General features: G+C 44.6%; 1 protein-coding gene across 2 annotated transcripts in view; it reads left to right on the top strand.

Moving 5' to 3' along the window:
* Positions 1-15,616, top strand: part of DTX4 (deltex E3 ubiquitin ligase 4) — a 35,495-nt gene that overhangs the window by 15,539 nt on the left and 4,340 nt on the right. Inside the window, exons 3-8 of one of the 2 annotated variants that reach the window (XM_017890826.1) lie at positions 871-932; positions 1,297-1,458; positions 3,243-3,304; positions 4,250-4,402; positions 7,364-7,525; positions 11,859-11,948. In XM_017890826.1, coding sequence (XP_017746315.1) covers positions 871-932; positions 1,297-1,458; positions 3,243-3,304; positions 4,250-4,402; positions 7,364-7,525; positions 11,859-11,948 — 691 coding nt within the window. The remainder of the gene's footprint in view (positions 1-870; positions 933-1,296; positions 1,459-3,242; positions 3,305-4,249; positions 4,403-7,363; positions 7,526-11,858; positions 11,949-15,616) is intronic. The other variant, XM_017890827.1, reaches the window with a different exon arrangement.

The raw sequence follows: 15,616 nt of genomic DNA, 5'->3' as shown, positions 1-15,616 counted from the left end.
CATATTTATATATGTCTCAGGGAAAAGGAGACTAGACAGCTGTTCTAGCAGTGGTTCCAAATGTTGGGCTGGGGATTGCTACATCTGCATCCTCTCAGGAGCTTTGGGAAATGCAACTTCTTGTGCTCCACAGGTGGATATTCTGGTCTAGATCTGGGACTCTGTCCTTCTAAGAGCATCTTCGGTGACTCTTGTGTGTACCCTGGTTTGAACTTGCTTCTTTGTATTTTCATTCCTTCAACAAATATCAATTGAATGCCTGCTAGTGCCTGGCTCTGAACAAAACAGACAAAGATATTTTGCCCTTGTAGAGCCTGGATTCTAGAAGGTGGCATAATAAGCAATAATTTCTTTTAAAGGATCCTAAGTAGAGCAGGAGTCCTGGCGTGGGATGCAGGGGTGGGTAGCAATATTCAATACGATGGTCTCAGGAACCTCACCTGGTAGGTAGGATTTAAGCCAGGACTGAAGGAGTTGTAGGAGGAAACTAAGCAGTTGTCTGGTGGAAGGGCATTTTGGGTACAGGGAACAGCATATGCAAAGGCTCTGAGGCAGGAATGCACCTGGCTCCTTGACAGCTGAGTGACATGAGAGGAAGCAAGATGAATAAGAGAAGCTGGGTGGCAGTGTTGGCAGATCGTGCCAGGCTCTGTAGGCCTTGCTAGGACTTTCACTTGGACTCTGAGTGAACTGAGGAACATAGTTCTGAGGTTCTGAGTGGTGGAGTGACACGGCCTGACTTCGGTTTTGAAGATGCCACTTCCTGCTGTCTGCTGTGTTATGCACTTACTGCATTTTATTAGAATTAAATACTAGTCCATTTTGTTCCACATGTCAAAATGACATTGTATCTGCTCTTTCCTTTCACAGGGTCCCCACAGTCCCAGTGAAGAACCTAAATGGGTCCAGCCCTGTCAACCCTGCCTTGGCAGGTAAGAGAAACCCCAGGATGCTCTTGGTTAAGGTAGAGAAATCAGAGTGATGAAATAGGTCGTGAGCATTTGTGGGACAAAAGGAGAGAATCTGGATATTAATGAAAGCAAATGGTGATTTTAGGAATTGCGTGGGAAGGGTATGAAGAGTTTGGAAAAGAACTGATTACTGAAAGGAAAACATGCAATTGAAGATAAGTGAGTGAATAAGTAAGTTTCTGGGGAAAGTGCAGGGTAGAGAATCCAGGAATTAGGAGAACTTTCTCCTGGAAAGGAGGAGAGTAGGTTAATGAGGAAAAGGAATTTGGGGAATGTTGAGAGCTAAGTCTCCAGTCCTTCCTCACCCATGCCCTGCCCCTTCCAGGAATCACTGGGATCCTCATGAGTGCAGCGGGGCTGCCTGTGTGTCTCACCAGGCCACCAAAGCTGGTCCTACACCCACCCCCCGTCAGCAAGAGTGAAATAAAATCCATCCCAGGGGTTTCCAACACGAGCCGCAAGACCACCAAAAAACAAGCCAAGAAAGGTACCAGCCTCTTGTCTCATGGGGTACTGAGAGTCAAAGACTTGGCTCTCACCCCGACTCTGCCTCCACCTCCAAGGGTCATAGCCACGGCTTCACCCTCTGTGCCTCAATTTCTGCATCTGCTAAGTGGGCCTAACCAGTAAATGTTGATGATTATACCAAAGCTGATTGTGTATGGATCATATGGAAACACCTTGAGAAATAAAAATATATAGTGCAAAAGTGTAGAAACATAAAAATATAAGGTGTGGTACAAAGAAAATATGTTAGAAGAGAAAGATGACTTTGGCATTGGAACCGAAACAGACTGGATTCAGATCGTACCTTTGTTTCTTGCAAGTCGTGTGACCGCATGGAGCCCCTATTTTCTCATCTTTATAATGAAGTAAAAATAGTCACAACTGGTATAACTGGTATCCAGCAGGTATATCCTGGAATGCATCAATGACAGGATATGGTCACTGTCCTGTGTCCCCCTAGAATGTACAGATGCTCAGAAATCCTCCTTTAGGAACCCCCTCCTACCTGCACACAATCCAGCAAGGAAGGGGTCACTATCTGTACCTTCCTAGCACTGTAGGACCCCAGCTTAGCTCTGTGGCTGGTCTTTCTGGTCACTGGCATTAGTTGTTAAATTTGACCATCTCCCTAAGCCCCAACCTTGCAAATTTGTGAAGTTTAAATTGGATCATATGTGTGTGGCACTTAGCCCAGGGCCTGGCAAGAAATAGGCTCTTAATTACTAGAGCTTAATTCTTACAAGAGAAGCAGGGCAACCAGAGGAAAGGGCCTGCATCGAAGCTTCTGGCTGTTGCATGATCCACTTCCTCAAACCCTTGTCCTACTTTTCCAGTCTATCAAGATTTCCCTGCTTAAATGGGCTCAGTTGCCTTGCTCGTAGTCTTATAGGAAATAACAGCATTTTACACTTTCCCACTCTTCCTGTTATTATTAATAGTGCATATCAGGCCCTTATCTGGCAGAGAGCTAAAGGGCATTACATCCATTTGCTCATTCAATTGTCAAAGCAACCCTTTGAGGTAGGTGCTATTGCTCATCCCCATTTCCTAGGTGAGAAAACAAAAGCTTAGAGAAATTAAGGGAGTGGCCCAAGGTGGGACTGATTATTTTTCAGGCTGTATCATCCCATCCTCTACCTTCAGGTTGGGCTACCTTTTAAGAGTCCAGTCCCCCCCCCAAAAATCCCTAAATCATTGCAGCCCATCAGGATGATTCCCAGAGGATCATCCTTCCCCTGCTGCAGGGCTGTGCTTGCTGGCGGTGACAGTGTCATCCACAGCCAGGAAAGATTGTTCTGGAGTTGTGGTTCATAACTTCCTTGTTTCCCAGAAAAATAATCTCACTTTGGCACCACATTATAAATTGAGACTATACTTAGCAAATTGTAAAATGAAGGTGGTAAGACTGCCTAACGTCTACTTAACGTGTAACAGTTTACAAAGTGCTGTTAACAAATCATTTGATTATAAGGAAGGGAAACCCACTCAAACCTTCTCAATTAAAAAAGTGGGTTTGTTGAAAACAGGCAGAGAGATGTCAGAAAAGGGACTGCAAGAAGTAAAGCCTTCTCGTCAAACCATCTCACTTGCTTTTCCACAATCCATACTCTCTTCCATGTTCTTAACTTCCATTGCAGAAGGAATTCCTCCCCTTTTTGCTTTTAACTTGCCTAATAACTTCCCCCTCTGTCATGCCTAGCATGGCAAGGCTGTTTGATCTCTTACCTGTGCCTTGGTGACCAACTGAACCTCCTGTCTCTGCAGGTAAAACCCCAGAGGAAGTGCTAAAAAAATATCTGCAGAAAGTCCGGCACCCACCAGATGAGGTGAGTTCAGAGTTAGGAGAACGGGATTCACCTCTCCATCACCCACACGCATTTCCTCTGCCGTTGTCGGTTTCTACGGGATATGGCAGGGGCTTCATTCCAAGCTCTGATGGGTACAGAACTGGTCAGAGCTGACACTGAGGGTTCAAGGGCCATGGTCCAGAGCTGCAGCTGCACCTCAGTCTCTCCCGCCTCCCCCTTCAACCTAGTGCTGGTTGATTTTAAGCTACCTTAACATGGCAGTCTCAATTTAAGAAAAGCAGTATGGTAAGCCACAAGAACTCACCTTAAAATGGGTTTGATACAGAACAGTGATTCTCAAACAGAGACAATTTGGCCCCTGAGGGAATATTTGGCCACGTCTGGAGACATTTTTGGTTGTCATTATTCTCGGGAGAGGAGATGTCACCAGCACCTTGTGAGCAGAGCAGAGGCCAGGGATGGTGCTAACCGCCCTACAATGCCCAGGACAGTCCTCACAGCAAATGATTGTCCTCCCCAAAATGTAAATAGTTCTGAGGTTTAGAAACCCTGTTGGACATTTATTTAAATAGCAGTCCCTCTGGAACAGTTAAAACACAATTCCTTTACATTCCTTTACAAGTTCACCTCAAGTAAAGCTCATCAGTGGGCTTGTCGACAGCATTTGTTTCCTCCGTAAGCCATTGGAGGACGAAACAGAAGGACAGTGCGTTGTCATAGCTCTCATGATTATGATAATTTAGGTGATGAGCCCAAGTTAATCAGTACCAGGAATTATTTCAGGACGTTGTTGTGTAAAATAAGATAAAACGATGTTTAGATTCCAGAAAGCACATATACCCTGATTTGTGGACGTTTTAGAAGAGAAGTGGTAAGAGCTCATCTGACCTCTGAGATCATGTGGAAATCTCCCAGGCTGGATGAGAGCTGATGGCCTCTCTGCTGTGTCTCCTCCCTCTCCAGGACTGCACCATCTGTATGGAACGCCTCACGGCCCCCTCAGGCTACAAGGGCCCGCAGCCTACGGTAAAACCTGACCTGGTAGGGAAGCTGTCCAGATGCGGCCATATCTACCACATCTACTGCTTGGTCGCCATGTACAACAATGGAAACAAGGTCAGTGCCAGCCTATGGGGCTCCTGCCACCCGTCCCACTGGGCTGTGGAGTAGCAAGATGGTGAAGGCCCTATAGGGCTCTTGCTCAAGTGATCTGGGAAATCTTAGCGATTACCCCTAGGCAAGAGTGAGGATCTTGGCTGTTCTCAGCAGGATCGGTTCTTTACTAAATTACGGTGCTGGTAAGACCCGTCTTCACCTTCCTTTTTGGGCTGTGCTATCTAACTCTCCATCTTCAGTGTCAGATCTAAGAGAGGGGTAGGTTTTTGTCCATGAGGGTTCTGAGGGGAGTGGCCCATTGTCATGGCCCATTGCTAGGTGAAGTGTGCTCCCATCAGTGAGAGAAAAGGAAGTTCTTATCACAGCTCTAGACCCTTGCTGAGTATTCGTTCATACCCTTGTAAATGCGTTTCCCAATCACCCTTTCTTCTCCAGGGATAGTGATTTTCAGCTATACTTCTCTTTGGACAATTTCCAAATACCCTTGATTGGCCCTTCAAAGGTACTAAAGACTGTTGCCAAAGTACACCTGGTAATCCCTGCCCTAGAATCCCACTGTTGGAAGAGGGGAAGGCTGTTTTGGATGCTTATTTATCTGACAATGCAATAGTATCTCCTCATTAGAGCTGGTTCTTTGGAGTCTGGAGGGCTCCATAGGTGATAATTCTCTCCTTACAATGTCTGAGCATTTCCTAAGTCATTGCCTCATGTTCTTTTCTATACCCAAGATAACTTTTACTCCCCATCTCCATGAGTTTAAATACTACTTCTTTCTTCATGCCAAGCTTAGATTACATGAGAGTCTGAGATATCCCTGATAGCTCCCAACCTCTCACTAAGCAAGAAGTTTGTCTGGGTTTCAGGGTCTGTTCTATACATCTGTTACTGTGGGAAAGAAGTAGAGGCAAGAGAGGTGGGAGATCTGAGCTTGAATCCTGGCTTATTAGCTGAATGACTTTGGGCAAGGTTTTCCAATCTCTTTGAGATTTCATTTTCCATCTGGAAGATGGAGATTAAAACTATACCTACTTTATGGGGTGTTATGCTATTATTATTCAAATTGATATCACCTTTGTATTAAAGGCTGTAATTTTCTCCTTCATCTTCATGTAGCCTATTTGATTGAAGTTCTCAAAGCACTTTCTTGGTGTCCCTGAGAGACATGCTTCTAGTGGTGGGTGGTCAGTCATTGATGGGGGATGCAAATCTGGATCACTTGCTCACTTTCCCAACCCTGGGCTAAAAGGTTTCATTGGGATCTTGCATTTCAAGAGGTTCTTTTGGGCTTAAAGGGGTTCCTTAGCACATTTGTTCCCTATTTGATGTCTATATTCAAGAAGAATATGGTAACTCTACTTTTATTTCCGTGGGGTTTTCAAAAAGGTTTCTCAAGAGTCTATGCTTTATTCTCTTTTGCACTAATACTTTGAAGCTTGTGTTTTTATTTTATCAAACACATGAGAGAAAAGGGCCCAGGAAGAAGGAGTGATTCACCCTAGGTCATGAAGCAAGTCAAGGCCAGAGCAGAGAGTGGGAGCCTGGTTTCAGAGAATAGTCACCCTGAATACGAGCTATTGCTTTAAGTGAGTAGACTGGAGAAGTCCCTAAATAGCTCAGCAGAGGATCCCTGTCTTCCTGAGGAGATGGGGATGTCCTGGCAAGCTTTCCTTCCCAGCTGCATAGCAGCACATTTTACACACGTCGCTCCCAGCCCATGCGCCTTCCTTCTCTTCACCCCTCCTTTTTGCGAGCCTGGGAATAGGATTTGGTGTCCAGGCCCTCCTCCAGGCAGCACCTCACCAGGCCCTGCAGTGAGACCATAACCCTGTACACCCCTGCATCCAGAACTGCCTCTTCCCACTAATGGAGCCACTGAGTTGCAATGCAAAGCTGGGGGTTTAAACAGACCCCACCCTGTGACAAGCAGCAAGTCCTTTAATCTTGCTGTGCCTCGATTTTCCTCTCTATAAAAAGGGACTAATAATTTCTTCCAGGCCAGTGTCAGAAGCTGAGGCCTAAATGAGACAAGAAATGTTAAACTCTCTTTATAGTATGATTTAAAGCACTATAATTACTGACATCATTCTCTCTTCTAGGTATTTGTGCAGACTTTACAATCTATCCTTATAAGCAAATTCATAGCTATTCTTCAAGGACCGTTTTCTTAAAGTTATCCTCACTTACTCCAGTTCTTAGTGGCCAGTTTCTCTTTTCATAGCAGTAGTTTCCAAACCTGTATGAGCACCAGTCTTTCCACAGAAATTGCAAAAATGCTGATAACATTTAGATACACCACCTGCTAAAAGCTTCCTATAGCTTATCTCATTTAATTCTCTCAACAACCCAATGAGACAGATATTTTTTATCCTTCTCCTGTAAGGGAAACTGAGACTCAGAGAAGTTAATTAATTTGTCCAAGGTCACACAGCAGGCAGATGGCAGAGCTAAGAATTACGTCTAGGCAGCTTGATTTTCGCATTCACAGCCTGAACCACTACGCTTTGCAGCTTCCCGGTTCTTACTCAGTGGACCTGATGTGGGGCCCATGCATCTGTATGATTAACAAGCTCTGTGGGTGATTCTGATGCTCAGGAACTGGGCAGTTGCTGCTCTCCAGGTCTTGCTGTCCATTCCACCCATTTGGTACCAAGTAGCTGAATAATGACTCCCTGTGTCTGCTCCTGCCCTAGTGAGCTGGTCCCCTCCTCAGGGACAGGGGCTTCTCTTACATATCCCTCAGCATGGAGCATGGGACCAGTTGTGGAATTTACCTCCTGTTACTTTGAAGAAAGCAGAAAATAGCCTACGTGACTGGGCTGGGGGTGAAAAACTAAGATCTATCACTCATTAGGGCACACTTTGTCCCCCTGGCCCTTTATCTCTGGTACCTGTTGGGACTGGGTGGGGAAGTTATTACCAAAACTGTTTCCCAATCTGGCTCTCCTGGCCTTGGCCCCTCAGGATGGGAGTTTGCAGTGTCCAACCTGCAAGACCATTTATGGGGTGAAGACAGGCACCCAACCTCCAGGGAAGATGGAGTACCACCTCATCCCCCACTCCTTGCCTGGCCACCCAGACTGCAAAACCATCCGGATCATCTACAGCATCCCCCCTGGTATTCAGGTGAGCCTTTCTCTCAGGTGAGCCTTTCCCTCAGCCCTTGGTTTTTATTGTTCTACATGTTTGTAGGTAAAATGTTACATATGAAGAGTCTCCCTCCCACACTTGTCCCCCATCTACCCAGCCTCGCCCGCTGACACCACATCCCCGACTTCATCACCATTGTTCTGACTTTCCTATGTATCCTTCCAGGATTCTTTTTGCACATGCAACAGAGAACTGCATCCACCCCTCCCTTTTTTTTCCACAAACAGTGCCATTTAGGCACATTGTTTGGCTTCCTGCATTTTTCAGTTAACTATATAGTCTGTAGATCTTTCCACATCCGTATAGAGAGAGCTTCCTCGTCCTTGTGTCTGTGTAATCATCCATTGTATAAATGTACCACTATTTGCATTCAGCAGTCTCCATTTGATGGGCATATGGATTGTTGCCAGTCTTTGGCTACAACAAATAATGCTGGAATGAATAACCTTGTACACATGCGAATATATCTGTAGAATAATTTTCCAGAAGTGGAATTTCTTTGTCAAACGGTATTTGCACTTGTAATTTGATAGCTATACTTGGCTTTGATTTTGGTGGGCATTACTTTCCTCTTTTGATTCTTTGAAAGACAGTCCTGAAGAACAAATTTGAACACTATTCCTGCCAGTAAATGCAAATGTGGCACCTTCCTTTACACAATGAAGCTTTTTCTGAGTGTTCTGGGGCATTGACTGTACGCATTTCTTTAGCAAATATTAATTCCTCTTTTCCTCCCTCCTAGTTTTCTTCTTCCATTTTGTCTTTTATTTAACAAACATGTGCGTGTGGACTATGGTCCAGACATGTTCTAGACATTGGAGAAGCAATGAGCAAAGTAGACGCCATCCTTGCTCCTTGAAGCCCCTATTCTAATGGGGCCAGGAAGGCCATAAAGGAAACAGATGAATAAACAAGGTACTTCCAGATAGCAATCATCGATGTGGAGGAAATAAAACAGGAAGTTGTGATAGCCGGCAGAAGAAGTGAATAAATCGTGGTTCTTCCTGGAGGGGCTTACCAGCCAGTCAGGGGAAGATAAATGTACATCACTAATAAAACCTCTGAGATGCAGTGTAGACAAAGTGAGAACACAGGCCTTCAAAGTCCGACGGACTGGGTTCTACTTCCTGGCTGAGTCTTTATTAGCTGGTGCCTTTAGCCCAGGGGTTCCCAACCCTCAGGCCACAGAAGAGGCTGCACAGCAGGAGGTGAGTGGTGGGTAAGCCAGTAATACCACCTGTGCTCTGCCTTCTCCAGATAAGCGGCAGCCTTAGATTCTCATAGGAGCACAAACTCTGTTGTGAACTGTGCATGCGAGGGATCTAGGTTGCGCACTCCTTATGAGAATCTAATGCCTGATGATCTGACACTGTCTCCCATCACCCCCAGATGGGACCACCTAGTTGCAGGGAAACAAGTTCAGGGCTCTCACTGATTCTTCATTATGGTGAGTTGTATAATTACTTTATTATATATTACAATGTAATAACAATAGAAAGAAAGTGCGCAATAAATGTAACACTCTTACATCATCCCAAAACCATCCCCCACCACCCCGGTCCATAGAAAGGTTGTCTTCCACAAAACCAGTCCCTGGTGCCACAATGGTTGGGGACAGCTGTTTTAGACAACAGGCCCTTGACCTTTTGGAGCCTGATTTCTTCACCTGCACAGCCAGGAGCCCAATTGGCAGAGGTTTGGTGAGAATGGGAGATAACGTTTGTCTATGCGTATTGAAGGATGAGCACAGTGCCAAGGTGCTCCACACCTGGTTGTCAACATTATTTTAGGTCCTGCTTGTCATGGTAAAGAGGAGGGCTTATGTCTGTCTGTCTGGGAGGGTCAGAGGAGACTTTCTAGTGCTGGGATTCTCTACTTGAGTCTAGAAAGACATGAAGAAATGGAGGAGAATGTTTTTAGTGGGAGGAAGTAAGAGGGTTGTAGAGGAAAAATGTGAGTATCAAAGGACAAGAAGGAAGGGTTTAATTTGGGGCTCAAGACTTGCAAGGAAGTACAGGGAGGAAGCATGAAGGAGGCTCAAGACTTGCAAGGAAGTAGAGGGAGGAAGCATGAAGGAGGTGCAGGGAGAAGACTAGGCCGTGACGGAGGTTGCATCCAGATCATAGACGGCATTGAATACCAGGGCGGGAGTCATGGATTTTACTCAACAGCTATTGGGTGTGCAATTAGGAGTATGAACCACTGTGTGATTGGAATTATGCTCTAGGAAGGCTAGTCAGGCAAAAGAGTCGGGGATGGCCAGAGTGAAGGAGACCAATTAAAAGACCACTGCCACAGTCCAGGCCCTAGGAATGGGGCCCGAACAAGGGAAGGCCAGGATAAGGAAGAGAGAGATATGGTTGGATATGGAGTCAGGTGAGACTTCTCACGTGTCTCAGAGGCAGTGAGTCAAGGTGATACAGACATGAATGAAAAAAACAGGACGTGGGAGAAACAGCCAATGGTCTGGTGAGCAGAAGAACAGACCGAAGCTTGCAAAGACAAACGTGGGGCTACCATTTCCTCCAGGATTAAAGAGCAGAGAGCCCGCACTAGGGGTTAGAGGTGGCGCATGCTGCCTTGACGGGTGCTGTGGTGGCTCCTCCTGAAAAACCCAAGCTCGTATCAAGGGAAATGCAGCTCTCCACTGTTAGGATCTACATTCATCCTTCAGTGTAAGTAGCAGGACACTCAAGGCCATGTCACTCAAGTTTCCAGGGACCACACAGGCATGCGCCTTTGTGAGGAGTGGAGACCTTCAAGCTCTGCATTCACTGCAGAGAACCATTCCCTTGGGGAGAAACTCTGGGTTGGGCTGAGGCAGAGTCGTGACTGCTCCACTTAGCAACAAGCTGGGAGGGCACAGCCGTGTTGGGTCAGTGCCAGGCAGGCGTCTAAGTTGGCCACACAAGCGACAGTCCCAGGCAGATCAGGAGCAGTCAGAGCCATGATTAAAATTGGCCTTTCAGTCAGGCCAATTTTCTTGATTTAGAAACAGCTGGGGCCATGGGAAGGTTGTAAATTTGTAGTGATTTCCTATGAATGTAAAATTCATAAATGCTGCATTCTGCATCTCCAAGAAGGCGTTGTTGCTTCTTTCAGCTCACGGTGACCTTTCCCTTCTCTGAGACCCCATTGCATTTACTGCGTCAAACCATAGGTGATCTTGAATCAGGTTAACTATTTAAGAAAATGGAAAACCACAGAATTTCGTATCATTTTGGAACCATGGTCCATAATAAGAGAGAAAGAAAAATCTGGGTTTTTTTCTTTCGTTTTTTCATTCATTTGTTCTTCCACACTCATTCATTTATTCAGGCAGGACATATTTGCTGATCATGTACGTGAGAGCATGGAAGTATCAGTTTTATACTGGTTGAATCTAGAAGGGATTTTTAAAGAGGGTTCCATCCCTGAGGGGGTCAAGGATGCTCAGAAATCATAGACAAACCTTTGTATGGGGAGGGAGAGATTTGGTCATTGTTACCGGGAGAAAATTTGCCGCTTTTCATGAGCTTCTCAAAGGGGCTTGTGGACCCATTCTGAGCACTGATTAGGAAACCTGTTCTCACTCAATTGTTCTTCAGTTTTTTTCTCATCCAGTGGCCTGAGACTGCCTACTTAATAGGGTATTGGGTGGCAATAGCTGAAATGCTGTTAGAAGATTTTTAGTCCTGACCATCCCAATTCCTATTGTTAAAGAAGAAAACAAACAAAAACCCATAAGGACAAAAGAGAAAATCCACAAGAATCATTCAGAAAATTCTCTTGGCGTGCCTGGTAGCTTGGAGGCACTTTCTTTATTCTGTGTAGTTAAAAATCCAGAGTGTGCCTCAGGAAATCTGGGCTTCAGTTTTAGCAAAGCCGCTAATGTTACAGAAGCCACTTATCTTCTCTGCACTGCAGATTTCTTCTTTTGTAAGACAATAGATGATGAAGATGATGGACAATGATGTTAAACATTTACTGAGCCCTTACTACTTATCAGGCACTGCTCACTTAACATTTATAACAGCCCCCATAAGGGAAGGACTCTGCATCTTTCCTGTTAGAGAGATGGGGAACAAAAGCCCCAAGAGAGGGTTCCAGCTAACACGGTGGGAGGTAGCAGCTCTGCATCCAAACCCAGGTCTAAGGACACAGAAACATGTGTTAAATGACCACTCACAGTGCTTTCTAGGTCTGTTCTCTCTTGAGGCGCTGTGGGAATTATTATTATCATTATTATTGAAATTATTCACAGCCTAACCCGCCTCTTATCGGAAATATTTTGAAAAATGCCATTTGCTTGCTTGCTTTCTGCTTTCAGGGACCAGAACACCCGAATCCTGGGAAGAGTTTCAGCGCCCGAGGCTTCCCACGACATTGTTACCTTCCGGACAGCGAGAAAGGGAGAAAAGTAAGACTGGAGGTTTCCACACAGAACTAGGTTTTAGACTAGATTGGGTAGTTTACTTTTATATCAAGGCCTAAAGTTTTACTTCTTACAATGCACAGACCAAACAGAACTGTGTCTCTTTTAACTCTAGATGCACATAGTAGCAAGGTCAAGTTTGAGTCAACCATAGGTGGGGTGGCTACGATTCGAATTTTTTTTTTTCTTTTTTGCAGGCGGGTGGGAGTGGGACATTTAGTTTGTGTATTAGCCTGTTCTCACGCTGCTAATAAAGACATAAATGAAACTGGGTAATTTATGAAGGAAAGAGGTTTAATTGACTCACAGTTCCACGTGGCAAGGAAGTCCTCACAATCGTGGCAGAAGATGAAAGGCAACTCTTACATGGTGGCAGTCAAGAGAGAATGAGGGCCAAGTGAAAGGGGAAACCCCTTACAAAACCATCAGATCTTGTGACACTTACTCACTACCACGAGAACAGTATGGCGGAAACCGCCCCCATGATTCAATTCTCTCTCACTGGGTCCCTCCCACAGCATGTGGGAATTATGGGAGCTACAATTCAAGATGAGGTTTGGGTGGGGTCACAGCCAGACCGTATCAGTTTGTTCCTCTCTAGGGTATTACTGGCAATACTTTATCTATTTTAAGATCCTGTGTCGAGAGTCCTGCTGCTTAAAAGCTGGTCCTGGAACCAGCACCAGTGGCACCACGTAGGAGCTTGATAGAAACACAGAACTAGGAGCCCACTTCATCTGAACGAGATGCGTAGCTGATCTGACAACACATTGAAGCTTGAGAAACACTGGTCTGGGATAGGGATCTTAATATGTAGATTATATTCTTTTTATGTACTTTCATATCATTTGACTTTTTCCCAACAGGGCAGAGAAAACAATCATTGGATTTCTGGATTCCTAGTGATTCATGATTAGGCTTCCGTGGTTCTATGAACTCTAAAATTCGAATAAAAAATGTATGTTTGTATTTCTACGGATGAGGCCAGAAAATCGTTGGATTTTCAAAATCTTTCCTGATTTCAGAAGGAGTAGGAACCATTGATCTAAAGGGAGTACTGGGGGGAATATTGGACAAGATGTATTTCAGTGAGCTTTCTCTCCAAATTTCCGCAGCCTACTTCAACAAGTGTTTATTTGTCATGCACTTTGCATGTCAGCAGCTATGGCTATGTTGTTGCTGTGGGTCAGTGTCTTAGTCTGTTCTGGCTGCTGTAACATAGTGCCATACATGGGGTGGCTTATAAACAATAGACACTTATGGCTCACAATTCTGGAGCCTGAGAAGTCCAAGATCAAGGCACTGGTGGATTTAGTGTCTGGCTAGGACTTGTTCATATGAACCCATCCTGGTTTGTAAATGGTGCCTTCTCACTGTGTCCCCACGTGGTAGAAGGGGGCAAGGGGTTTCTCTGGGGCTTCTTTTATAAGGGCACTAATGTCATCCATTTAGGGTTCTGCTGTCCTTACCTAATCACCTCTCCAAGGACCCACCTTGTAATACTGTCACCTTGAGGGTGAGGATTTCAACATAGCAATTTGGTGAGGACATATATTCAGACCGTAGCAGCAACTTCAGTCGGCTCCATGTGTCTTCCTGTTCTGGAGCCCAGGTGGAAGGAGCAGCCCTTCTGCGCCCCATGCCCTTCCCATGGAGGGGACAGAGGACAAACAGAGAACCCAAGTGGAAGTGTGTAATCCCATTTAGAGCTCCTGGGTGCTTGTTACTTCCACTCACCCTTCACAGGCCCCAACAAGTCCTGGGCAAGCCAAATAAGGGGTGGGACGGTGACCTTTCTACAGGGAGGCCCTTTGAGTTTCATGTCAAAGGGTATGGATATGGTCTCCCCCTACAGGTGGGAAGCAGGTATTTTTGAAGAAATAGACAACCACACAGAGAAGACGTGCGAGTGCAGTGTCCCCAGATTAGGGGTGAGGACCATCCCTGATACTGTTTACTTTGAAGAGCCTGATTTCTGTGCTTGAGCCCTGGGGCTACATCCCAACTCTTGGCGAAATGTCTCTACTGTAAAGCCCTGCAGTTAAAACTAGAATCCTGTTGCCAAGAGCTGCTTTTCTTCCAGGCCTCCCTCTTTATGTTAATGACATACTCAGAGTTCCTGGTACCCAGATGGGCACATGAACCTGTTCTTATCCACCTGTTCTTATCCACCGCATCTAGTTAGCTCATTCCTCCCTGCACTCACTGCCTTCCAAACCACTAGACTCCTCTTCTAACCCTGCCACTGCCAACATAGATAAGACTTCTTCATCTTTTACCTGCTACCAGGTTAGTTATCTCAAACAGTTTCTAGAATCAAGCTTTTTGTGTGTAAAAGAAATAAAACAAAGAAACAACAAAGTGCAGTCTTCTCAGCTTGACATATAAGACCTACTACAGTGTGAGTTAAACCTTCTCCTCACACCAATTTCTCATCCTTATCCTTCACATCTGCTGTTCCAGGAACCTAACATTGGACTTCATTGTAGATTGAGGTATAATTAGAGGATGGGCTTTGGAGCCAGACCAGCCTGGGTTCAAGTCCCATTTCTGCCATTTACTAGCTGTGGGAACTGGTTGGCTTCATGTCTTGAAGTCTCCGTTTCCTAATCTGTGAAACAGTGGTGATAATTTCCATCTGTATGGACAGGATGTTGGAAAAATTAAATGAAAATATCATTTGTAAAATGCATAGCACAGTGACAGCAATTGTAATCTATCCATGCCTTGGGTTTATATTTGTTTACTAGGTCTGCACATCCTTCTCTATTAATATACCCCAAATCCTTCCCTTCCTTTACTACTCAGCTCAGAAGCAACCTCCTCCATGAATTCTAGACTGATTCCCACCTGAGAGTCAACAGAGTGGTGATTCAGACCATGGGCTATGGAGTCAGGCAGTCCTGAAATCAATCCCTTAACCACGGCCCCCAGCCACTTACTAGCTATAAGACCAAGGCAAGTCTTTTACCTTTTGAGCCTCTGTTTCCTTGAGAGGGATAATGAGAGTCCAGTTTTCTGTCATTTAATGGCATGGATATCATTATTATTAGACAGCTTCATCATCATACAAACATCATAGAGTGGACTCACACAAAACTAGATGGAATAGCCTATTACACAGCTAGGCAATATGGTATAGCCTATTGCTCCTAGGCTACAGACCTGTACACGATGTTATTTTATTGAATACCATAGGTAGTTGTATAATGGTAAGTATTTGTGAATCTAAACATCGAAGACTTATAGTAAAAATACAGTATAAAAGATAAAAGTGCTGTATCTGTATAGGGCACTTACCATGAATGGGACTTGCAGGACTGGAAGTAGTTTTGGATGAATCCGTGAGTGAATATGAAGGCCTAGGACATTGCCGTACACGACTAAAGACTTTATAAACACTGTACACTTAAACTACACTAAATTTATATACAACTACTTTTCTTTCTTCAATAATAAACTAACCTTAGCTTATTGTGACTTCTCCATTTAAAAACCTTTTACTTTTTTTAACTTTTGTTTGTAACAACACAGCTTAAAACACAAACACATTGTACAGCTGTAGAAAATATTTAATCCTTATTCTATAAGCTTTTTTATTTTAAAATTTATTTATTTTTTTTTTTACTTTTGAAACTTTTGTTTAAAATGAA

This window comes from Rhinopithecus bieti, unplaced genomic scaffold, assembly GCF_001698545.2.
Source record: "Rhinopithecus bieti isolate Rb0 unplaced genomic scaffold, ASM169854v2 scaffold_19722, whole genome shotgun sequence".
Taxonomy (NCBI): Eukaryota; Metazoa; Chordata; class Mammalia; order Primates; family Cercopithecidae; genus Rhinopithecus; species Rhinopithecus bieti.
This window is presented reverse-complemented; position numbering and strand designations above follow the sequence as displayed.